Source organism: Oratosquilla oratoria, chromosome 6 (assembly GCF_046742065.1).
Source record: "Oratosquilla oratoria isolate Oo_2021 chromosome 6, ASM4674206v1, whole genome shotgun sequence".
NCBI classification, from domain to species: domain Eukaryota; kingdom Metazoa; phylum Arthropoda; class Malacostraca; order Stomatopoda; family Squillidae; genus Oratosquilla; species Oratosquilla oratoria.
In genome coordinates, this window is record NC_134782.1 from 67,550,980 (window position 1) to 67,576,412 (window position 25,433).

A 25,433-nucleotide genomic window follows, 5' to 3' on the forward strand; every position below is an offset into this window, starting at 1 on the left:
GTCTATTTACTTTTTAAGTCTAAATTTGTCCAATTTAAATCTGTTACTGCAAGTCCAGCCCTGTTGTAGGGTATTACATACTTTAATGCATTAAGGAAGTTAGAATTAATAATTGCTTGTTTTTAAGAAGCGATCAACAAGGATATGATCATCTTGATGATGTATTAAATATCATGATGATATGGTTTAATGTCACAAACTCCCCCCTATCAGAAGGCTAGGATGGTGCCCCTTACAGAGGGCCTTAGTGAACCATGCCCTTGGTTTAACTTCACCAGTGGCAGGGTTTGAACTGCCATCCACTTGACCTTTGCCACAAGTAATGATGCCCTAACCCGGTAGGCCAGTGAGCTTCCCATTAGATATCATAGTTTCTCTTTATAGTATTAGGAAAATTCACTTTAGTTTTCTTTTTTATTTGGTTTTGTGTATAAACAGGCATCAATGGTTTGTTTAAGATTAATGACCTCAAATATGAGCCTTGTAGGTTGACTTACTTGTATTCCAGTTTTCATGTGCCCTGAAATGTTTGCAGGTGCAGTTGACACCCAGTTCATGGAGGAGATTGAAACTCACTTCAGCAGTGAAGCTGGTCCTAGCTTTGATCTGTGTGGCAACATTTTTAATGACACAGAGCAAGAAGATGTCCAGTATCAGGTTAGTATTTAAAGTAATCACTGGTAGGGAGAGCATGTCTGTCAAATATAGTCATTGATTTAAATAATTCGATCATGTTTCTCCTTAAAGGTCAGATATCAACAGATATACCATTCGCTAAAAATCATTGTATTGCTCGAAAAAGTACTTTTTAAAAGCATACAAATAAGGTTTTTACCTATTACAGAAGAATTTTTTCAGAAAATTCACTTTTAATTGCGCCTCGCATACCACTTTTCCAAAGTCTAGATATTCAGAATAACAATATTGTTTGTTTGGCAACTGGGACGTCACGAACGCGGAATTCCCCGAACCTTTCCCGAAGCGCACGGGCGGAATGTTTCGAATAGCAGACGACGCAATGAAATGAAGACAAAACTGTTTTTTGCCAAATTTGATAAGATGTAGATGGTGGAATTATATAGAATACTGTCACTATGTTTTTTCATGTACATTAAACTGTAAATACAAAAAGTTATGGAAGTCTTGATATCTGACCTTTATAGGTCAGATATCAAGACTTCCATAACTTTTTGTATTTACAGTTTAATGTACATAAAAAAAAACATAGTGACAGTATTCTATATAATTCCACCATCTACATCTTATCAAATTTGGCAAAAAACAGTTTTGTCTTCATTTCATTGCGTCGTCTGCTATTCGAAACATTCCGCCCGTGCGCTTCGGGAAAGGTTCGGGGAATTCCGCGTTCGTGACGTCACAGTTGCCAAACAAACAGTATTGTTATTCTGAATATCTAGACTTCGGAAAAGTGGTATGCGAGGCGCAATTAAAAGTGAATTTTCTGAATAAATTCTTCTGTAATAGGTAAAAACTTTATTTGTATGCTTTTAAAAAGTACTTTTTCGATGATTTTTAGTGAATGGTATATCTGTTGATATCTGACCTTTAACCACTTCATACCAGTTTAGAAAGGAGGAAATAAGGAAGACCCAACAAATCACAGGCCAGTTCCCTTACAAGCACAGTAGCTAAAATCTGTGAAAAAGTTATAAAAAGTAGATGGATAAAACATCTGGAGGATAACAATATACTGAATCTGAGACAATTCAGATTTAGACAGGGAAGATCATGTACCACTAATTTGATCTGCTTTTACTCAAGACTACTAGATATAATACAAGAAAGGGATGGATGGCCCAGTTGTGCCTTCCTAGATCTACTAAAAGCTTTTGATAAAGTCCCTTACAAAAAAACTATTAAGAACACTGGAAACCATAGGAGGGATACAAGGTAAACTATTGAAATGGATGGATGACTTTTTGCATGGAAGAAAAATGAGGGTAGTGCTCAGATATATGACTTCAACTTGGGAAGATGTAATTAGTGGAGTCTCACAAGGATCAGTGCTGGCTCCAATAAGGTTTGCCATTTATGTGAATGACATGGACGAGGGTGTGGAATGTTACATGAGCTTCTTTGCAGATGATGCAAAATTGTTAAAGAAAGTGAGTACTGAAATGGACTGTGACTCATTACAGAGAGATCTGAACAGGGTTTGGGAATGGAGTCAGAAGTGGGAAGTGAAATTCAACATTAAAAAATGTAGCATAATAAAGTTTGGAAAAAGTAAAAGAAGGATACCAGGACAATATAAATTTGGTGAAAAAGAAATAAAGAGGGATCTGAAAAAGACCTGGGAGTGACCATCACAAAAGATAGGGAAGTCCTTGATAGAGAAGACTTACTAAATTGGGATAAGAGAAACAAAAGAGGATATGGAAAGAAACTTAAAAAGGATAATTATAGAAGAAACCTGAAAAAGAACAGCTTTCCCCATAGAGTAGGGGGTGTATGGAACATATCAGATGAAAGAACAGTGTGTGCAAAATCAGTTCAAGAATTTAAGAGCAAACTAGATATGGAGAGATACAAAGACGGGACACCAGAAGCATAGCTCCCCTTCCTGGAAGATACAACTAGGTAAAACACACACTCACTACACACACACACATACATGTGCACCTACTAGACCTTATGATTTTTTATGTAAGCTTGTCATAAACTAAAAAATGTTCCCCAGTAAAAGTTTCCTCATTCTCTTTCACCAGTTGTGGCTGACAAACCACAGAAAATGCAATGAAGCCTGTTCAATAAAATCTCTCTATCTCTACATAGAAAAATAAATAGTTTATAAAATGAGGGTGGGGCATGATCAATTGTATATTTCCCTCCTCTGTACATAAAAAAAATGGGAATAAAGAAACATACATCCACGATCTGGTATCACCAACTTGCACCTCGGCCTCAGCTACCAAATGCATGATAACCCAACACTCACAACTCATGATGCCAACTTAGGTGGCATTGTACCAAAGTGGTTAACTACTTTGGTATGATGATGCCTACGAAGGTGTCATGAGGCACAAGTGAGTACATGGGGATGCCATTGTCGGCATCTTGATTATATATTTTTTTTTAGTTGTACATGAGTTACCCCTGGATTCTGTGAACTGGTTTGATCATGTTTTCTGTGCTTCTTATTACATAGGCTTTTTTCCCCTTATACCATAGGCTTTTTTCCCCTTATAAGGGAGGTAACCAAAAAACAAAGGCATAAAAACCACTCCCACCCAAAAAGAGAATTAGTAATACAGCAGTAACTTTATATTTTATAATGTGAGTAGTGTGGTGCAAATTACATATGGCAGCCAATGCTGCATGCAAGAATTTGAGTCGTACTGAAGTGGTTAAGAGACTTAGGTGTATATGAAGTGCATATATGGATTCATCTCTAAAGGGGCTGTCTTAAGTTATTTACTGTTATTTATTTAATTATTTATTTATTTATTTATCTTTTTATATATGTTGCAGGACCCACCACAGAAGCCAAAACCAGTGCCCTCTGAGGAGTATGCACAGCCCTCCACCTCAAGTATAGTACTGGGTGATTCAACTTACGAATTTCCTGATGAGTTTCCTGATGATGATGTTGACCTGGATGAATCTGTTACCTTAGGAAATCAAGTTATGTTAGTATTCTGTGGTATCATTGAAGTAATATACAAGAGTATAAGCTTTACCTGAGGGTTAGTATGATAGGTCCATACAGGAAATGAAGTACTCAGCAATAGACTGCCAAATTTTATGCTTCATCAAACTTACCAAGAAATCAGGTGAGATTTACATTGGCATGTTCAGGCCACTACCCTGTTTGATACAGTACCAGCATGGATTCTTCCTGGCAGTAGAGAGACTCTAGTTGCCCCAGGATGAGCTGCCTCACAAAAGACACAAAGAAGTTAGACAACAGCACTCTACACTCACCCTTTTCAGACAGCAACACAAAATCTCTTCAGTTGGTGACCTATGGGCTGAAACGATGGCTGTAGCCATGAGTCTCTTGCAAGAGAGACCTTGAGCAGAAGACAAATTGGATTGGTTTTTGAGAGGATGTCTTGTAAGCATAATTTTTTTATCTGTTGTCATCACTGTTGCTGATTTCCTGGAGGTTGCAAGTCTTCTGCAGTAGAGATCAAGGGCAACGGATGGATTGATTGTTGCCATCATTACTATTCTATTAGATGGTGTTTTCTTATTGAATCTTGTCAGTATTTGTTTTTAAGGTTTGTGAGCAGTATGTTGGTGTTGTTGGCACCAATCAATTGTGGCCCCACCCCCTACCCCCACTTTTTTTTATCATTATTATCTCTCATGTCATCAGCCAAAATTATCCTAATTGGCAATTGGTGAGGTAGTTCACCAATTCATGGTTGTGTAAGTCTGTTAATGGACAGATAGGTCCTGTCATGTTACATTCATTGTGATATGCTGTAGCTTTCAGGCCCAGCAGTGGAGGCACCATTTCTTGCTGCATTTCTTCTGACCTGGGCAGTGAGTGGAAGACAGATGGCCCTTCATGTACAAGGAGCTAAGAGAATAGGGAAAACAAATGGGTGTGGGATGAGTGAAAGATGGGTGCTTGCCTTGGCTGGTGCCCCCATATAAGATAAAATGGCCCTTTAGTATACAGTATGTATATTTATGTATGGTTATTTCCATTTTAAAGGGGAAGAAGCCTATTGGTGTATAGATATATGTATGTTAAGTCGGATAACCCTTATATATTACTAGATTCATCCAGTTAGTACATACATATACCAAGGGCTTTTCCCCCATACATGGGAGGTAGCCAAAGGCATAAATCCACTCCCACCCATTTCATCCCCACACACTCCATTCCTATTCAACACCCCTGCTTTCCTCTTTTCTTGGCTCCTGGATGATGGGTCATCCCTGCATCTTGCCCACTGCCCTAGGTCAGAAGCAGTGCAGCAAGATGTTGTGTGTTGTTTAAGACTCAACATAGGTTTGGTGAGCAATAAGTATCTTAAGTTCCTTGTCACTGTTTATTGGTCACTACATACATACATACCTCTCACTTGGTAACCCACTAACAACTCTCTGCGTCACTGCGCATCCTTCCACTGGGCATTTTCATCCTACGGTTACCATTTGCTCAATTAGTTTCATTTATTCCCTTTCACACAGAAAACAATGGACACTCAAATAAAATATTTTAATATGTATAATTTATAAGGATAATCTATTTCACAATCATTCCACTTTCACATTACAGTAATTGAAATGATAAGTAAACAGGAAAGATTATTTTACGACTTCTGTGACCGAACCTTCGAGAACAATCTGACACACATACGAACACACAGACACACACACTTCCAATTATGCATCTCTTGCATTTCCTACATGGATACAAAAATGCTGTTCCCATATATATAATAAAGATACAGCACATCCACAGCAAGGCCACTTCATTTAATCAGCAACCCCCCCTTCATCATCTCCTCATGCATAAAAAGAGAAGATTGGGCAAAATCCCTTTGGGCTGCATCAAATTACTCATGCATACTCCCTCACACACACATCCATCCCCCACTCCCATGCATCACAGCATCATCCTTACACAACCATTCTCCACTCACCCCTATCTCCTGTCTTCTCCCTTTCTTCCTCAATGGACATTCCCCTCTTTCCCAGTACCCCTTTTACCCCATTTGTCCATCTCATCCTTGGTTGCTTCAACATATTCACTCCCTCCACCTCTGCCTTCTATACCTTTTTTACAAATATTTCTTCACTTATTCTTTCCACATGTACAAACCCTCCCAATACTCATTTATCAACCCTATCTCCCAACTTCCTTTCCACCCGTGCTCTCCTCCTCACCTCCTCATTTCTCGCTCTTTACAGCCTAGTAACCACTACCATACTTCTCAGGCATACCATCTCAAACGCATTTAAACTTTTCCTCTCCTCCTCATGCTCCATATTTCTACCCCATACAGTGCTGTCAGCACAATCACCCCTTCATACAATCTCCTCTTAGCATCCATTCCCAAATGTCTATTTCTCATTACACATTTTAATCCCCCAAGGCATTTACTTGCTTCTCTCAATCTACATTCTACCTCCACCTCCACTCTTCCCTTTCCCACCACATTCGCCTCCAAGTATCTAAAGCTATCCACTTCCTCCAGTCTCTCTCCCTTAATACTCACTTTCAATTTGCTGCCATCCTCTCCCCATGTACATCTCATCACCTTATTTTTACCCACATCTATATTCAACTTCTTTTACACACCTTCCCAAACTCTATCACCAAATTACTGAATCCCTCCTCTGATCCTGCTACAAATGCAGTGTCATCAACAGACAACTGAGTTATCTCCCATTTTTCTTCATATTCTGTAACAGCAGTCAAGAGTTTGTACAAGAGTAGTAGAGCCGGTGTTAGATTTAGAAATGGGGAGAATGAGTGGTTTGAGGTAAACATGGGACTTTGCCAGGGATGTGTCTAGTCAATTAACAGCTTTTCTCCTGTCCCATATATCTGCAATACCTCCCACAGTGCCATCCTGTCTACCCTGTTATATACCTTTTCCAAATCCATAAAGACCCAAAAAACATCCTAAAGCTTTCTCACATATCTGACTTACCACAAAAATCTGATCCACACAATCCATACCTGTCCTAAACCCACAATGTCCCTCACTAATTACCCACTCTTTTACACTCTTAATCCTCTCAATCAAGACCTTCCGATAAGGCTTCCCAACTACACTCAACAAATTGATCCAACTGAAACTACTACACTCACACTTGTCTCCTTTTCCCTTGTAAAATAGAACTATACAGGCACTCCTCCAATCCTCCAGCACTCTAGCTTCTTTTAGACAAACCTTAAACAACTTCACCAACCAGTCTACCATCACTGTACCTCTCTTTATCAGACACTCCACCTGACACTCATCTAACCCAGGTGCCTTACCTGCTCCCATCATTTTAATAACTGCTTTCACCTCATCTTTTCTTGTTTCTCCTCCATTTTCCTCATTCATTACTGATATTTTCTTAGCACATCCCACTGCAACTACCTTTCCGTCCCTATCCTCTTTCATATTTAGCAACTCCCTAAAATACTCTGCCCATCATCCTCTTACTGCCATCTCTTCTGTTATCATCTGCACTTTTCACCCTTTCTTCTTTACTTGATTTGCCTCCCATTCCTCTCTTAATTTCCATCCAGTTAGTAAAAGAAATATTTGCATTTGCAGAAAGGGTCCTGATAACCAGGTGGACTACACAGGTGCATTGTACAAAAGCAACATCACCCCATCCAAGGGCACCGCAGCACAGACCACCAATACAGCAAATTTCCATGGCAATGTGAGGAATGATGGAGCAACTGGGGAGTTCAGTAGCATGAACTATCCACACTGCAAGGAAATGCTGGATGTATGTATACTGAAGATGTGTTTATTTTAATTTATTTTATTTATTGTTATTTTTTGGTTATATATATATATATATATATATATACATATACCAAAGGCTTTTTCCCCCTTACACGGGGGGTAGCCAAAAAGAAAAAAGGCATAGAAACCACTCCCACCCATTCCATTCCCTACATATTCCACTCCCCTCCACCCTCCCTCTTACCTTGGCACCTCCTGGATGACGGATCATCCCTGCATCCTGTCCACTGCCCTAGGTCAGAAGCAGTGTTGCAAGACACAGAACATCCACAGCAAGGCCGCTTCATAAATTCGGCGACCCCCGCTCTCCGTCCCCTCATGCAGAAAAGGAGAAGATGGGGAGAAATCCCTCCGGGCTGTGTCAAGTTTTTTCTCATACATACTTCCTCAACCCCTATCCCCCACGCACTCCCCCTCATGCATCACAGCATCATCCATACACACCCCTTCTCCATTCACTCCATCCTTCCTCAACAGACATTCCTCTCTTTTGTAATGCCCCTTTCACCCCATCCATCCATCTCATCCTAGGATGCCCCTTCATATTCACTCTTTCCACCTCTGCCTTCCACACCTCTTTTACTAATCTTTCTTCACTCATTCTTTCCATGTGTCCAAACCATCCTAATGCTCTTTCATCAACCCTATCTCCCAACTCCTTTTCCACCCCTGTTATCCTCCTCACCTCCTCATTTCTCACTCTATCTAGCCTAGTAACCCCTATCATAAGTCTCAGACATTTCATCTCCAACACATTCAAACTCCTCTCTTTCTCTTGTATATATATATATATATATATATATATATATATATATATATATATATATATAGATATATATATATATATATATATATATATATATATATATATGTGCGTGTGTGTATTTACCTAGTCGTATTTTGTGGGAGAAGAGCTATGCTCATAGTGACCCACAGTTGTATCTTTCCACATCCAGTTCTTTCTTAAAATCATGTATAGTTGTTCCGAAGAATACAAACTCTTCGGTACTCCTTACCCAAGGATACGCGGCGCGTTTCTACCGCTAACACTGTGTGTGCTTGAAAACACCTCACTCCAAGGGTCTGGGCAACCATTATCCTCAGTAAGGGGCCCTCCTGGGGCAAGGGGGCCCCCCCTCCCCCCACAAGGGTAGGAGGGTAGAAGCTCCATTGTCTTAGCAGTAGCGATCGAGTCAACATCTCTCACAGTCCGGCTAACACTGAAGTTCAGTTGTGGGACAGTATTCCCCGCTCCCGTGCTTGTATCAGGCAAAAATTAATTTCCTGCGCCAAACCCGACCTCGTTCGATTGTGTCGAACGGAAAGCACGCACTCTGCTTCGGCCTTCTACACCCTTCCAACGGCGTCCTTTGTGTGGAGCGTCCTGCATCGCCGCCATCCCCCCGCTTGGAAGCGCTTGAGACCCCTGTTCCCTCTCTTTAATCTCCACCGGGTATTCTCCGCTTCTCTGTAAGTATGGAATCTGGTCCTAGTGTTGTTGTTCGCGATAGCATGTGTGCCTTCGCCCGCGGTGAATTTCGCTGCCGGGCTATTCTCCCACCGACAACTGTGGACCCACACTCTTGGTGTATCCATTGTCTGAATCTGGAATGTTCCCCTTCATCCCCGTGTACTACGTGCGCTCAATGGGATGATAAGCAGTGGTCCGCGTATTTTCATGCTCACCGGAAGGTGCAGCCACGGGTCAAATTACGCAGGCAAGGAAGATGGCTTCCCCCCTCACCCGACACAAAGAGAAGGCATGCTACGTCGGCGGAGGACGCGGGCAGTTGTCTCCCCCCTCCTAAGCGTAGTAAACGGAAAGGTTGTACAATAGCCACCCCGAGTCAGTCTCAGGCTAAATTGTCTCCTGTTCCTTCCCACAGGGTGGTTAGCTTCGACGGGCACGCGCCTCTGGCCCCCGCGGATTACCCCCCGGGTACGAGATTTTTCCCGGATGCGTCCGCCGGCCCTGCGATGCTACCCGGCAGCTCCACCCCCCCACGGACAAAGGAACCGAGTTCGGAGATTCGGAGCGCGTCAGCCTCTTCTTCTCGGGTGACCCCCAGTCCCCCTTCCACCTATCGTCAGACGAGCCGGGTCATCACCGGAACCCTTTCTATGCCTGGTGGGCAGGAAGCCCGAGGTGCACCCACACGCGCGTTCGTCGTAGGTGACTCAGCTTCCTCCAGAGGAGGCAGTCTCCCCTTGGCGTCTCCCGGACCATCCGCACCCAGGAGGGACTCTCCAAGCGGACATTCCCCGGACCTCCTCCCCACTCTCTGTTCACTCGTCACTACGTTGAAGGAACAGATGGAGGCCCAACGGGAATTTTTCCGCGCTTCTCAAGCGCAGTTCGTGCACCGCACGGAAGCTCGTGAGGAGTCACCGCCCCCAAGGGCCCCCCTCGACCAGCTTCTGCTTGCTCAGCCCCCCCCCTGAACCCATCAGTGACGAGGATGGTAGCGTGCGGTTCCTCTCTGCCCGTGCCGACCCCTCCCGTTTCCCAGTCGGAATCCTCGATGGTGGTCCCACCTTCCTTCTCGGACGTCCTCGTGAGGGTTCGGAGGGCGAATCGACTGGGCCCCCCGAAAGAAGAGGAAGCCACATTCAAGTCTGACATCTTCATGACGGCCAACTCTCAGAAAGCCCAGCCTACTCCCCTCCACCTTCCATGGAGTACGCAGACGGCGAGAGCCATGGCCCAGGCCTCCAACACTCTTGCAACAAGGACGACCGAGAAGGCGCGTTGGCTTCCGGTCCCATTGGAACACCAGAAGCGCTTCTACACCCCATCGGGGTCAACCCTCGGAGCAGCCTCGATCTCGGCGAGGTTACCAGAGCTGGTTAAGGCGGACGCCGAGTCGCTGCGCAGACGAATTGTCCTCCTCTCCGGCAGGGAAGTCAGCGACCACATTCATTCACTGGCTCTGTCCCTGGCGGTGAACTCCTGGCTAGAACGCCTCCTTGCCTCGGCGAGGGAGTTCTTACCCGAACTACAACCCCAGGAAGAATGCGACCTCTAGGCTTTTTTGGCAAGCGCGAGCAGAGCCCTGAAGCATCAGGCTTCCTGTCTCTCAACGTCCTGGGCCAACTTCGAGTCCCGCAGGAGAGACACCATCCTTGGGGACCCCAGTGACCCCCTCCTCAGGGAGATTTATGCTCCTTTGAGGAGGGCCCCCCTGCTCACTCACACGCTGATTCCCCCGGATATGGTGGACTCGGCAATCACTAGCACCAACCAGTTGCTACACAACAGAGCCATCGAGAGAACAGCCGTCTCTAGCTCGAGGCCAAGGACCACCCCCCCATCGACCCCTCGGTCCTTTCAGACGCAGAGGCAGCCTTTTCGTCTCCCTAAGCGGGAAGACGGGCCCCCACTCCATTCGAAGTCCAAAGCCCAGACAGGAAAGCCCCGCCCCTTCCCCAATAGAGAACAGGGGCGCAAACATCATAGAAGCTCTGGACCCCAACGCAGGAAATTCTAGGAACTCGCCTGCCCTCCCGCACAGGATAGGAGGTTGCCTCTCTCTCTACTGGAGAGAATGGGAGGCTGCCGGGGCGGAGGACTGGACCATCCAGGTCATCAAGGCGGGCTATCGTCTTCCTTTTCACACCATCCCCAGCCTCTCCCCCTATCCCATCCAAATCAGCAACTACCATCCGGACTCGGATCGCGGGCGGGCCCTAGTGGAGGAAATCTCCACTCTGCTTCAGAAAGGAGCGCTCGAGGAAGTCTCAACTCCGGACCCGGGGTTCTACTTGAGGCTATTCCTAGTACCAAAGGCTACAGGGGGGTGGAGACCTGTCATCGATCTGTCTCCTCTCAACAAGTTCCTTTCCCTGACGAAGTTCCGGATGGACACCCCAGAGGCCGTGAGGGCGTCTATCAGGGAAGGGGACTTCATGGTGTCACTGGACCTCCAGGACGCCTATTTCCAAATACCTGTGCATCCCTCATCCCGAAAATTCCTCCGCTTCGTCCACAAGGGCACCACCTTGCAATTCACCTGCCTATGCTTCGGCCTCTCCACATCACCCCAAGTCTTCACCAGAGTGTTCAAACTCGTCTCAGCGTGGTCCCACTCCAGAGGGATTCGCCTACTACGTTACCTGGATGATTGGCTGATCCTGGCACACTCCGCCCAGCTATGCCGCGACCACCTGGGGACGGTCCTAGCCTTCATCCGCAAATTGGGCTCCATGGTCAACCAGACGAAGTCGGATTTCATTCCAAGACAGAGAGTCACGTACCTGGGTATGGTTCTGGACTCTTCCCTCATGCAGGCATTCCCAGTAGAGAAGCGAATCCAGAATCTCTCTTCTCTCGTCGTGCAGGCACTATCGACCGGGTTCCTCACGGCCAAACAGTGCCAAGTCCTCCTGGGCCACATGGCCTCCGTCGAGAGGTTAATACCCAGGAGCAGACTGAGAATGCGACCCCTACAGTGGCTCCTCAAGTCCCAGTGCTCCCCGCTAAGGGGAAACACCCGTCAACACATCACCCTTACCAGAGAGGTCAAGCATTCTCTTCTCTGGTGGAAGGACCCGTGCAACCTGCTCGTGGGGATGCCCCTCGGCCCATCTCCCCCCGAAGTCCTCCTCTTCTCCGACGCCTCCAAGGAGGGCTGGGGGGCCCACCTCAACGACGATCACGTCAGCGGTTCCTGGTCCACGGTCGAGCGGACAGCCCATATCAACTGGCTAGAATTGAAAGCGGTACTGCTGGCTCTCCGTCACTTCTCGGGTCAAATCTCGGGGAAAGTTGTGGGCATCATGTCGGACAATTCCTCGGTAGTAGCCTACCTGAACAAGCAGGGGGGCACAGTCTCCCAGGACCTCTGCCATCTCACTATGGAGATCCTCCTATTAGCCGAGAACCTCCAAGTGGCACTCAGAGCTTGCTACATCCCAGGGAAGAAGAATGTCTGGGCGGACCACCTCAGCAGAAGGAGTCAGGTAATCAGCACGGAGTGGTCCCTCCATCCGGAAGTGGCGACCTTCCTCATCAACAAATGGGGCTCCCCTCTGGTGGACCTTTTTGCCACCAGATGGAACCACCAGCTCCCGGTGTATTTCAGCCCTCTCCCAGATCCGCTGGCAGTGGGAGAGGATGCTCTTCTGCAAAGCTGGGACAACCTCGACACCTACGCTTTCCCACCGTTTCCCTTGCTCCAGAAGGTGCTCCAGAGAGTACGAACCGCATCCAACCTTCGGATGACTTTGATCGCTCCCTGGTGGCCGGAAGCCCCATGGTTTCCAGACGCCCTCGAGCTAGCAGTGCCCCTGGCCCTTCAGGGAAGACCCGACCTTCTACATCAACCAGTCAACGGGGCCTGGCACAAGAACCCGTCAGCCCTGGCGCTTCACTCGTTCAGACTATGGTCCGGATCCTCCTAGAGAAGGGTTTCCCCAAAGAAGTGGCAGAAGACATGTCCTCCCCTATTCGCTCTTCCTCAGCTGCCCTTTATCAAGGGAAGTGGAATGCTTTTGCAGAATGGTGCCACTCCCGAGCAATAGCCCCAGAGCAAGCCACCATTCCTCTGATTGCCTCCTTCCACTTCCTCCGGAAGTCCAAGAAGATCTCCCTCTCGGCAGTGCAGGGCTATAGGGCAGCTCTTAATCAGGTGTTTTCTCTGAAGGGCATGGATCTAGCCCTGTCTCCAGAAATTTCCATGCTCTTCAGACATTTCAGAAAATCATGCCCCCCCAGGGAGATCACTTCTCCTCCATGGGATGTGGCATTAGTCCTCAACGCTCTGCGGGGCCCCCCTTACGAACCCCTCCGAGATGCTAATTTCAAGGACCTCACCTTGAAGACAGTCTTTCTCTTGGCCCTGGCGTCTTCCAAGAGGGTCGGGGAGTTGCATGCCATCTCTTATCGAGTCGCCCACTCGAAAGGATGGCAAGAGGTCTCCTTCACTTTTCTGCCCCAATTCGTTGCCAAAAACCAGGATCCGGCCAAAGCCGACCCTAGATTCTGGTCCTTTAGTATTCCTTCCTTTGACGACTTTGTAGGGGGCGAACATGCAGAAATGGTCCTATGCCCAGTACGTGCTATCCAGACCTACCTCAAGAGGACGAAGCATCTTAGACCAGACTTGCCAAGACTGTTCGTCTCTACCAGGGGTACACCCAAGCCCGTCACTAAGACTTCCATTTCTTACTGGATCAAGGAAGTCATCCGCAGGGCCTACGCCTCGAGCCCCACGGATTACCCTGGAGCAAAAGCTCATGACCTCAGGGCAATAGGGCCCTCCCTAGTCTTCCGAAAGAATCGGTCAGTCAACCAGGTCCTTCAAGCAGGTATATGGAAGTCCCAGACTACGTTCACTTCCTTTTACCTCAAAGATGTCATGTGGGAATCCTTAGGAACCTTCTCTCTAGGCCCCATAGTGGCTGCCCAAGAAGTCCTGAGATAACATACCCCGTACCAATGGCACACAGCCAACCCTGAAGCCTCATCCAAGTTCTGGATCGGCAACCACGGGGATACCTATCTCAAGTCCTTGTCATACTCCTACATTCCCTTACCTCACCGAGGGCTCTCAAGCATTCCAAGGGAATCAGTTCGAGCCCTACAAGGGGTACAAAGTGAGTATGCCCTGTCTGTCTCCACTCTGGGAACAGATCCAGGTGCCCTTCACAGTTTCGGGGAATGTATAAGGGTGTGGTCAACATAGATCTTAGCACTCTACATTTTCTCCTTACAAGGGTTTCCCAGGCTAGATAAATACTTCCTTCCCCCCTAAGTCCAAGTCTACTTGGGTAAGGAGTACCGAAGAGTTTGTATTCTTTGGAACAAATGTAATTTTCACAGGAAAATTAATTTTTCCCTGATACAAACCTGAGGTACTCCTTACCTCTAATGGCCCTCCTCATCCACCCCGCTAGTAGTTCCTTCTCCCTGGCCTGTCAACCCTCGTGACTAATTTCATACCTGGCTCAGACAATGGAGCTTCTACCCTCCTACCCTTGTGGGGGGAGGGGGGGCCCCCTTGCCCCAGGAGGGCCCCTTACTGAGGATAATGGTTGCCCAGACCCTCGGAGTGAGGTGTTTTCAAGCACACACAGTGTTAGCGGTAGAAACGCGCCGCGTATCCTTGGGTAAGGAGTACCTCAGGTTTGTATCAGGGAAAAATTAATTTTCCTGCGAAAATTACATTTTTAGCACTCACTGTTTTCTCTTTCAATTTATTCCATGTATCTATTATTCTGTGTGGAAAGCTGATCTTTTTCAAATCTCTACTGTAACTGTCCATAAGTTTCTTCTCATGTCCTCTTGTATTTCTTCTGTCCCATTTAAGTAGATCATCCCTATCAATGATTTCCATTCCTTTCGTAATTCTGTAGATGGTTATCAAATTGCTTCTTTCTCTTCTTTGGTCCAGTGTTAGTTAGTTTAGTTTGTCCAATCTTTGTTTGTATGTCAACTTGCTAAGTGTTGGTGCCATCTTTGTTAATGCTCTTTGAATTCTTTCTAGTTTCTTTATGTTTTTTATTGTACTGGGTGCCCATAGTGATGCTGCATATTCTAATTTTGGTTTTATCAGTGTAACTAATATTCTCTCTACCATTTCCTTGTCCATGTAGTCAAAGGCCATTTTCATTGCTCAGATGAGGGAGGGTGGAGGGGTGTGGAGTGTATTCAGGGATGGTATGGGTGGAAATGATTTTATGCCTTTCCCTTTTTGGCTACCCCCCTTGTAAGAGGGAAAAAGCCTTGGTATATGTATGTATGTATGTAATTTTCTCCAACTATTTTGTTTACTTTTTTTTGTCTGGTGACATGTCATTTGAGATGATTTCTCCTATGTCTCTTTCTGCATTTACTTTTGTTCCAATTTTGTATTGACTGGATATTCTATTTTTACTTTTTCCAAATTTCATTATACAATATTTCTTACATACATACAAATACCAAGGCTTTTTCCCCCTTACTAGGGAGGTAGCCAAAAAGGAAAAGGCATAAAACCATTAACACCCATTCCATCCCTGAAAACACTCCACCCCCCTCCACCCTCCCTCCCATCTTAGCACCTCCTAGATGACGGGTCATCCCTGCACCCTGTCCACTGCCCTGGGTCAGAAGCAGTGTCGCAAGACACAGCACATCCACAGCAAGGCCGCTTCATTAAATCGGCGACCCCCCCTCTCCGTCCCCCCATATAAAGGAGAGGAGGGGGAGAATTCCCTTCGAGCAGCGTCAAAATTTTGCTCACACACACTACCTCCCCCCCCCTCCCCCCGTCCATTCCACCTCATGTATCACAACATCTTCCATATACAACCATTCTCCATTCACCCCTGTCTTCTGTCCTCTCCCGCCCTTCCTCAACAGACATTCCCCTCTTCCCCAAAGCCCCCTTCACCCCATCCATCTATCTCATCCTAGGACGTCCCCTCATGTTCACTCCCTTCACATCTGCCTTCCATACCTCCTTCACTAGTCTTTCTTCACTCATTCTTTCCATGTGTCCAAACCATCTTATTACTCTTTCATCAACCCTATCTCCCAACTCCCTTTCCACCCCCGTTCTCCTCCTCACCTCCTCATTTCTCACTCTATCTAGTCTAGTAACCCCCATCATACTTCTCAGACACCTCATCTCAAACACATTCAAGTTCCTTCTCTCTTCCTCTCTTATGTTCCATGTTTCTGCTCCATACAGTGCTGTTGGCACTATCACTCCTTCATACAGTCTCCTCTTAGCATCCATTCCCAAATGTCTATTCCTCATTACACTTTTTAAACCACCAAGGCATTTACTCTCTTCTCTCAATCTACATTCTACCTCCACCTTCACTCCACCTTTTCCTGCCACATTTGCACCCAAGTATCTAAAACTATCCACTTCCTCCAGTTGCTCCCCCTTAATGCTCACTTCCAGATTATTGCCACTTTCACCCCTTGTACATCTCATCACCTTACTTTTACCCACATTTATCTTTAGCTTTCTTCTATCACACACTCTCCCAAACTCTGTCACCAACTTCCTCAATCCCTCCTCCGATCCTGCCACAAGTGCAGTGTCGTCCGCAAACAACAGCTGGCTCACCTCCCACTTTTCTTCATTTTCCTTAACCACTTCACTACAGGACTTAAATCTCGCAGGCAGCAGCCAATGCCAGCCGTACGACGTGTCGTAATAATACTCGCACCATAAAATATAGTCACCGCTTATATCGATCGTTCTCTCTTTCACCCGCGAATTTTGAAAACCACAGAGAATGGGATTCAGGGCACATTAAGTGAGCACATGGAAGTGAGCATTAAGGGGGAGCAACTGGAGGAAGTGGATAGTTTTAGATACTTGGGTGCAAATGTGGCAGGAAAAGGTGGAGTGAAGGTGGAGGTAGAATGTAGATTGAGAGAAGAGAGTTAATGCCTTGGTGGTTTAAAAAGTGTAATGAGGAATAGACATTTGGGAATGGATGCTAAGAGGAGACTGTATGAAGGAGTGATAGTGCCAACAGCACTGTATGGAGCAGAAACATGGAACATAAGAGAGGAAGAGAGAAGGAACTTGAATGTGTTTGAGATGAGGTGTCTGAGAAGTATGATGGGGGTTACTAGGCTTGATAGAGTGAGAAATGAGGAGGTGAGGAGGAGAACGGGGGTGGAAAGGGAGTTGGGAGATAGGGTTGATGAAAGAGTATTAGGATGGTTTGGACACATGGAAAGAATGAGTGAAGAAAGACTAGTAAAGGAGGTATGGAAGCCAGATGTGGAGGGAGTGAACATGAGGGGACGTCCTAGGATGAGATAGATGGATGGGGTGAAGGGGGCTTTGGGGAAGAGGGGAATGTCTGTTGAGGAAGGACGGGAGAGGACAGAAGACAGGGGTGAATGGAGAATGGTTGTATATGTAAAATGTTGTGATGCATGAGGTGGAATGGACGGGGGGGATGGGGGGTGAGGTAGTGTGTGTGAGCAAAAATTTTGACGCAGCCCGAAGGGAATTCTCCCTGTCCTCTCCTGGGGGTCGCTGATTTAATGAAGCGGCCTTGCTGTGGATGTGCTGTGTCCTGCGACACTGCTTCTGACCCAGGGCAGTGGACAGGGTGCAGGGATGACCCGTCATCTAGGAGGTGCTAAGATGGGAGGGGTGTGGAGTGTTTTCAGGGATGGAATGGGTGTTAATGATTTTATGCCTTTTCCTTTTTGGCTACCTCCCTAGTAAGGGGGAAAAAGCCTTGGTATATGTATGTATGTATGTGATACTTTAACTTCTTTGAGGGAGAAGTCAAATAATTAACTTGTGTATTTTATCTGTAAACTTCTTTGAGGGAGAAGTCAAATAATTAACTTGTGTATTTTATCTGTGAGTTCATCTATGCATTCTTTTAATATCCAGTTCGCTATTCCGCCTGGCCCATGTGACTTTCTGACATCAAGGTTCTTTATTTGGTCCCTTATTTCTTTCTGTGTCACCATTATTTCTTTCATTTTGGGGGATCCTTCTTGGTGACCATCATCCCACATTTGTGAGCTTTCAACTGTAAATACAGACTTAAAGTGTCTGGTCATTACTTCAGCCATTTCTACATCTTCTGTGTATTCTTTATTTCCTTCATGCAGTTTCACTATTTCATGTTTGTCTTTTAGTTTATTGTTTACATATCTGTAAAATAGTTTAGGTTGATCTTTGCATTTTGCTATTATATCTTTTTCATAGTTTCTTTTTTCCTCTCTGCATATGTCTACATATTCATTTCTCAGTTTGATGTATGTTTGCCATTTAGTCACTTTTTTGTCTCTTTTCCATCTTTTCCAAGCTTTGTCTCTTCTATCTTTAGCATCGCTACACTTTTTATTATACCAGCACTTTATGTACACCCTTTTCTGTTTCTGCTTAGGCACATGTTTATCTGTACCCTCCTTATATATTTCTTTAAAAATGTTCCATTTCTCTTCCATCTTTGTTTCATTGTTTGCAAATTTTTCCTAACTAGCATTTTGAAAAAAATGATCCAAGTTTTACCAAGTTGGTTCTGTTGTACATTAATCTTCCTTCTCTGTTTTTCATTCCTTCTCACAACATTTTGTTCCTTAAGCTCGATCTCTATTAGTATGTGGTCACTCTTTCCAATTGGTGTCTTATAGTTTATTTCTTCCACAATTTCAGGCTCAGAGGTGAATATCAAGTCTAGTCTCGTTGGTTGTTGTTGTTGTTGTTGTTGTCGTTCCCTAGACTGTCTGTCCGAGCAGTCCCGTCTCCCCAAGGAAGGCCACAGCCGAAACTGGGTTTTCCCACAAATCCTTTATAGAGTGTATGTTGTGTTGTTTGCGTGCATGATTGTGTATAATGCAGTCTTCCATTATGTGTTGTATGGTATGGGGTGAAGTGTTACAACCTGGGCAGCTGTTCACAACACGGTCGTCCAGCCTCTTCTGGTAGCTTAGAAGTGCTGGGTGGTGACCGCATCGCAGTCTGGCCAAGTGGACTCTGTCCTTACGTGGGAGAGAGGATTCAGAAGGGTGGATATAAGGGGGTCTGGCATGCAGCAGTGTGTTGTCTCAGTGTGTTAATGGAGCGGTGAGTGATATGATTATGAATATGTTTCCGGAGGCTGGTATTTGGTGGTTGTGGAGGAAGAGAAGAGAGTATCTGTGTGTAATAAAGGTCTTTGGGTGTAGTTTTAATGTTTCTTGGTGTGTGTGGGTGTTCTGCTATGTAGTGTAGCGGGTGTGATGTGTTTGTGGTGGCTGCAGCAAGTGTTTGTGTGCCTCTCATGTCGAGGTGGTCCCTGACTTTGAGGACTTTTGTTTCATGGTGTAAATGGTCTGTAGGTGATGTATTTGTGCAGCCTGTAATTGTTTTTAGGGCTTTGTTTTGTATGATTTGAAGGGTGTTGTGGTGTGTCTCACTGAGATTAGGAGCCCACGCAGGACTCGCATAATTCATCACTGAGCGTATGCATTGTTTGTATATTGTTATATTAGTTTCTTTGTTTTGTCCAAATGTTGTTCCAGTGATTGACTTAAGTGCGTTAAGTCTAGGTGTGCATTTGTTTTTTATGTTTGTGAGGTGTTGTTTGAAAGACATGGATGTATCGTATGTTACACCAAGAATTTTCGGTGTGTTTGTGTGTGGTATTAGAGTGTTGTTGTTGGTTCTTCATTGTGTCTATATCTAGTGTTTTCTTTGACCCATTGAGTCAATGTGTAATCAATGGTTATATCCAGTAGGATGTTGCCCCAGTGTTCCTCTCCACCTCCCATTGTCAATTCCTCCCAATTTATTTCCTTTGTGTTAAAGTCACCCATAATTACTGTTTTCTCCATATTTCAGTGTCTCGGTTAATTCATTCTTTGTGTTTTCTAGTAATTTTGAGTGTTCTCTGTCAGTCCAAGTCTTAGTTTTTGGGGGCACATATACAAGTATGAACTTTCTACTTTTCATACTGCTATTTTCGACTTTAATTGTGATCAATTCCACATTATCCTTTCCTTCTGTTGTCTTTATTACATTTAGGTCCTTTCTAGTCAATAGCATGACAACTCCCCTCTGTTTGTCCATTCTATTTTTCGACCAAAGGTGTATAAACCTTGTCTCACCATACTTGATTGTATAGGACTTTTTAGTTTTGTCCCCGCAATTCCCATTATGTCTGGTTTCTCTATTGTAAAATAGTCATTTAATTAATTTATTCCAGAAATCATACCATCTATGTTTGTATATGCCACTTTTAAATTTTTCTTTTCTTCTCTTTTTTGGTTTATGTTTCCATTTTTCTGATGTACCATCTTCTTGGTCTCAGATCCAACACTCCAAAAATACTCATTTTTTTCAGTCTCCGTTTTTTTCTCGTTTTTTTTCCTTAGCTTCACTTTTCAGTGCCCTATCATTCTCTATTTCCTCTTCATTCATTTCCTTTTTTATCCACACTTTTGTATTTTTCACTGTTTGCTAGTTTTGCCACTTTTGATAGTATTTCTTCTGCTATCATTTGGGTAGTATGTGTGAGTAAATTTTGACGCAGCCCGAAGGGATTTCTCCCCGTCCTCTCCTTATATGCAAAGGGGGACGGAGAGGGGGGGTCGCCGATTAAATGAAGCGGCCTTGCTGTGGATGTACTGTGTCTTGCGACACTGCTTCTGACCCAGGGCGGTGGGCAGGGTTCAGGGATGACCCGTCATCCAGGAGGTGCTCAGATGAGAGGAAGGGTGGGAGGGGTGTGGAGTGTATTTAGGGATGAAATGGGTGGGAGTGTTTTTATGCCTTTCCTTTTGTGGCTACCTCCCTTGGAAGGGGGAAAAAGCCTTGGTATATGTATGTATGTATGTATCATTTGAGTTCTTAGTTTGATTTTCATTGGTCTGTAGTTATTTTCTCTTGAGTATGTGCCCATCCTATGCATGTCATCGATTTCCTATTACAGATTCGGTCCCTCCTTCACAATTTCTTTCTCTTCTTTTTCTCTTTGGTATTAGTGTACAATGTGTTTTTCGTGTGTGTGTATGTATGTATATATATATATACAACCACACACTTAGTGCAGGAGCCAAGAAAAGAGGGAGGAAGGGGTGGTGAATGGCAGTGGAGTATGTGGGGATGAAATGAGTGGGAATGGATTTGTGTCTTTGACTTTGGCTACCTTCCTTGTAAGGAGGAAAAAACCCTTGGTATTTGCATGTATATATATATATATATATATATATATATATATAGATATATATATATATATATATATATATATATATATATATATTATATATATTCCTTCTTCTTTTGAAATATCTGTAAGTTTCTACTGCAAAAAGTTAGATTTTAAACTAGGCTCATTAGAATTTACAGTGATGGGTGCTTACTTTATCATAATTATCTTTCTTTCAGATCTTCCATCAGTGTTTTGGCTTGCGTCAGTTCAGAGAAAACCAGAAGGAAGTGATCAATGCAGCCCTGTTAAAGAAGGATTGCTTTGTACTCATGCCAACTGGGGGTGGAAAGAGTCTTTGTTACCAGGTGAACATAAAGACTATTGCAAAAATCACATTGGCACGTAAACATAAGTACTTTCTGTTTATTTTTTTTTTCTGTTCTTTTCTTTTTTTCTTTTCTTTTTCATTTTCCTTTTCTTTTTATTTTTCTATTCTTTTCTTTTTCTTTTCCTTTTCTTTTTTCTTTTTTCTTTTCTTTTTCTTTTTTCTTTTCTTTTCCGGTTACAGTAATAAGAATGCCTATTTTCAGCTACCAGCCTGTATCGATAAAGGAGTCACCCTTGTGGTCTCACCACTGAAGTCGCTGATTCAAGATCAAGTGCAAAAACTGTCATCCCTGGACGTAAGTGTTTTGAATTAATGTTTGTAACAGCTGGTGATAGTAAATCATGTGTATATCATTACTTTTAAAGTTCATAAAGGCTGTATGTCTGTATATTATTGTCAAGTATAAATTAAGAAATGGAGAGAGTGAGTGGTTCGAGGTAAAGGTGGGACTGCTAGGGATGTGTGGAGTATGTGGGGGTAAAATGGGCTACCTTCCTTGTACATATACCAAAGGCTCTTTCCCCCTTACAAGGTAGGTAGCCAAAAAACAAAGGCATAAAAACCATTCCCACCCATTCCATCCTCAATACACTCCATTCCCCTCCACCCTCTACCCTTCCTCTTATCTTGGCACCTCCTGGATGATGGGTCATTCCTGTATCTTGTCCACTGCCCTGGGTCAGAAGCAGTGTCGCAAGACACAGCACATCCACATCCTTGTAAGTGGGGAAAAGCCTTTGGTATATGTATGTACCAAACAGTTTGGTTCAGTTTGTATAGTTTCATCATAGTGAAGGAGTCAGATGTCATATTTGTGTACTGTTCCTCATAGCATAAGACCTGGGAACATCTCATGCCATGATGTGAACCTTCAGTACTTTATCACTGCATTAACCATAATTCCTCTCTTTGCGTGCAAATTTTCCGCAATGTCCTCGATTATTTATGTAGTATTTTCACGTATTCTTCTTATATATATATATATATATATATATATATATTTCTCATTATATTTTTTATGTATATTGAAATCGTTTCCCAGGTTGCTGTTGCTAGACTTTCTGGTGACATCACACTGACTGAAGAGAATAATGTATATACAGAACTTATGAAGAGAGAGCCAGGTATGTTCTTATTGTGTTTTATGTATAGGGAGGCAGCTGCTAGTGACAGCTACCTTATGTGTTGTGGTACACAGCTGACAGCTTCCACCACAGAACATGATCCCAGGTCTTCAGGTAGAATTTACCCCACAAGATAGCACAAGAACTTTAGTGTTTTTCCCCCAGTTAGTGTGATCTTGGAAATAGTTATCTTTGGGATCAGAAACAGTTATCTGCCAATGATGGTCTTTAGAATGGATGTTTATCTTTCTATAGCCTGTATTTTGTATATAGAGGGAACACATTACCACAAGGTCATTTTAAGTTACTCTTGTGCATAGTTACTGAATGGAACAATTCATGTATTTATTTATTTTTTATTTATTTATTTATTTATTTATTTATTTATTGTTATTTATTTGTTTTATTTTGAGCCATCTGCAGATTAGACTAATATCTTTTGGAGCCTGCTGTACCATGAGCTACAAGCATAATCAAAATGACATTGAATGAGCTCATACACCAGCATTTTCTTGGCTTTTATATACAAGTTTTTAGCATTTCTGTGCAATATTTTTTAAGGAGTGAACATGAGGGGGTGACCTTGGATGAGATGGATGGATGGGGTGAAAGGGGCTTTGGGGAAGAGGGAAATGTCTGTTGAGGAAGGATGGGAGGGGACAGAAGACAGGGGTGAATGGAAAATGGTTGTATATGGATGATGTTGTGATGCATGAGGTGGATTGGGTGGGGGGATGAGGGGTGAGGAAGTATTTGTGAGAAAATTTGACGCAGCCCGAAGGGATTTCTCCCTGTCTTCTCCTTTTCTGCAGGGAGGGACGGAGAGGGGGGGTCACTGAATTAATGAAGCGGCCTTGCTGTGAATATGCTGTGTCTTGTGACACTGCTTCTGACCCAGGGCAGTGGACAAGATGCAGGGATGAGCTGATCCAGGAGGTGCCAAGATAAGAGGGAGGGGAGTGGAGTGTATTAGAGATGGAATGGGTGGGAATGGTTTTATTATGCCTTTGTTTTTAGGCTACCTCCCTTGTAAGGGGGAAAAAAGCCTTTGGTATATGTATGTATGCTTGTATTTTTTTTTTTTTTTTTTTTTCCCCTCTATTGTCTCTTCTTCATCCTTTTCAATGTCTTCTTCTACTTACTTGTTATGGACCAAAAGGTCACTTGTCAATGTATTTTTATTTGTAATTATTGTTTAATCAATTTACCATATACTGTGGAAATGGAAACTGATATAATTTGACAGATTATAAGTTGATTTGTGGTGTTCCCTTGTTTCATAACTTTAGGTGCACTAGTTTATTGTAGCTTCTACTTTGCACAGGCATAAAACTTCTGTATGTGACACCTGAGAAGATTGTTGCAAGCCAGAGGTTCTTTGGCATAGTGACCAATTTATACGAACGACAGAAGCTGGCACGCTTTGTCATTGACGAAGCCCACTGTGTGTCTCAGTGGGGGCATGACTTCAGGTAAGAATGGGATTTTAAAAGGGGCAGAATATGGATTAGGTCAGTAAAGAAATAAAGGTAGAGTATGAGAATTGGTAAATGAAAGGATGCCATTTAGTGAACACAGATAAGGTGAATGTCTGTTGCAAGTTCAACCTTCATGGTTCTGCAGGACCAGACTATCCTCTGGGAGATGAGACAGGCTTTGTACGTCACCATAATCTTTTAATCTGGTACTCTTTGATCTACCATATTTGTCAGCTCTCTTTCCACCCCTATTTTTTGCTTCGTTTTCACGTTTCTCAGTTTATTCTTCCTCGTATCACCTAAACTTCTCAAGAACTGCTGGGGTTCTGCAAGAGGAAACTGAGGGTATTGATTGAAGAAAATTAAGTAGGATTAGACACATTTCTTGAGAATGAAATTAATATATATATATATATATATTTGTATATTGCTATAAATATGTACAATGTATGTTTTCCAGGCCAGACTATAAAAAATTGAATATTTTGAGAACAAAGTTCCCTGGAACCCCAACAATAGCTTTAACAGCCACGGCAACACCGAGGGTTCGCATTGATATTCTTCACCAACTTGGAATGGAGCAACCCAAGTGGTGAGTGTGGAGTTTACCACAATAGTCTTGCTCATTTTGGTGTACACCCTAGTTCATAAATACCAAGGAAAAGTCTTGGGGAAATTACTTACATATTCATAAGCCATTATGATAGAAATTACCCTGCTTTGTCATAGCTAGTAAATAGATTTTATTATTCCAGCTGACATGAGTGTATTTTATATATATGTATATACCAAAGGTCTTTTCCACCTTATAAGGGGATTGGTCAGGTCAAAGCACATGCCCACCACATACACATTAAAGCCCATATAATGTACCCTCTATCTAAGCTCCTTGTGGATGAAATGACCCGTTTTAAATATAACATAGACAGATCACATACACAGGAGAGACCAGTAGCCAAAGCTGGTTTACTCCCCACTGCTTCATTATGTGGCGACACCCCCCCCTCCCTCCCTCTTACCCTCCCTACTCATCGATCCAAAAACAAATTACAGAGTAAGTGAAAAGAACATCCCTTTAAGCTGCATCATCCTTTCATCCATTCACAATCTTATTCTATTCAGCAAAAGAGAAATTCTAGAGTTTAATGGTTTGATTCACTCTGTCAGATAAAGAGCTTAGACACAATGCTCCCCCCATGATATATTATTTACTCTTCAGTCTCAGGAGTATTTGTTATTAAAATCTTGTGTCACTAGACAGAGTGATATCTGTAAAGTGTCATTTGGGTATTAGTGAGTTAATATGTGTAGCTATATATATATGGTTTGGATACATGGAAAAAATGAGTGAAGAAAGACTAGTAAAAGAGGTATGGAAAGC

At 43.8% G+C, this 25,433-nt stretch overlaps 1 protein-coding gene across 8 annotated transcripts in view; it reads left to right on the top strand.

The window, feature by feature from the left end:
- Blm (Bloom syndrome helicase) overlaps positions 1-25,433 on the top strand; it is a 125,921-nt gene that overhangs the window by 60,989 nt on the left and 39,499 nt on the right. For all 8 annotated transcript variants that reach the window (XM_076187146.1, XM_076187147.1, XM_076187144.1 and 5 more), the window contains exons 10-17: positions 536-657; positions 3,493-3,650; positions 7,257-7,437; positions 21,299-21,427; positions 21,653-21,745; positions 22,493-22,574; positions 23,899-24,046; positions 24,513-24,644. In XM_076187146.1, the coding sequence (XP_076043261.1) occupies positions 536-657; positions 3,493-3,650; positions 7,257-7,437; positions 21,299-21,427; positions 21,653-21,745; positions 22,493-22,574; positions 23,899-24,046; positions 24,513-24,644 (1,045 nt within the window). The remainder of the gene's footprint in view (positions 1-535; positions 658-3,492; positions 3,651-7,256; positions 7,438-21,298; positions 21,428-21,652; positions 21,746-22,492; positions 22,575-23,898; positions 24,047-24,512; positions 24,645-25,433) is intronic.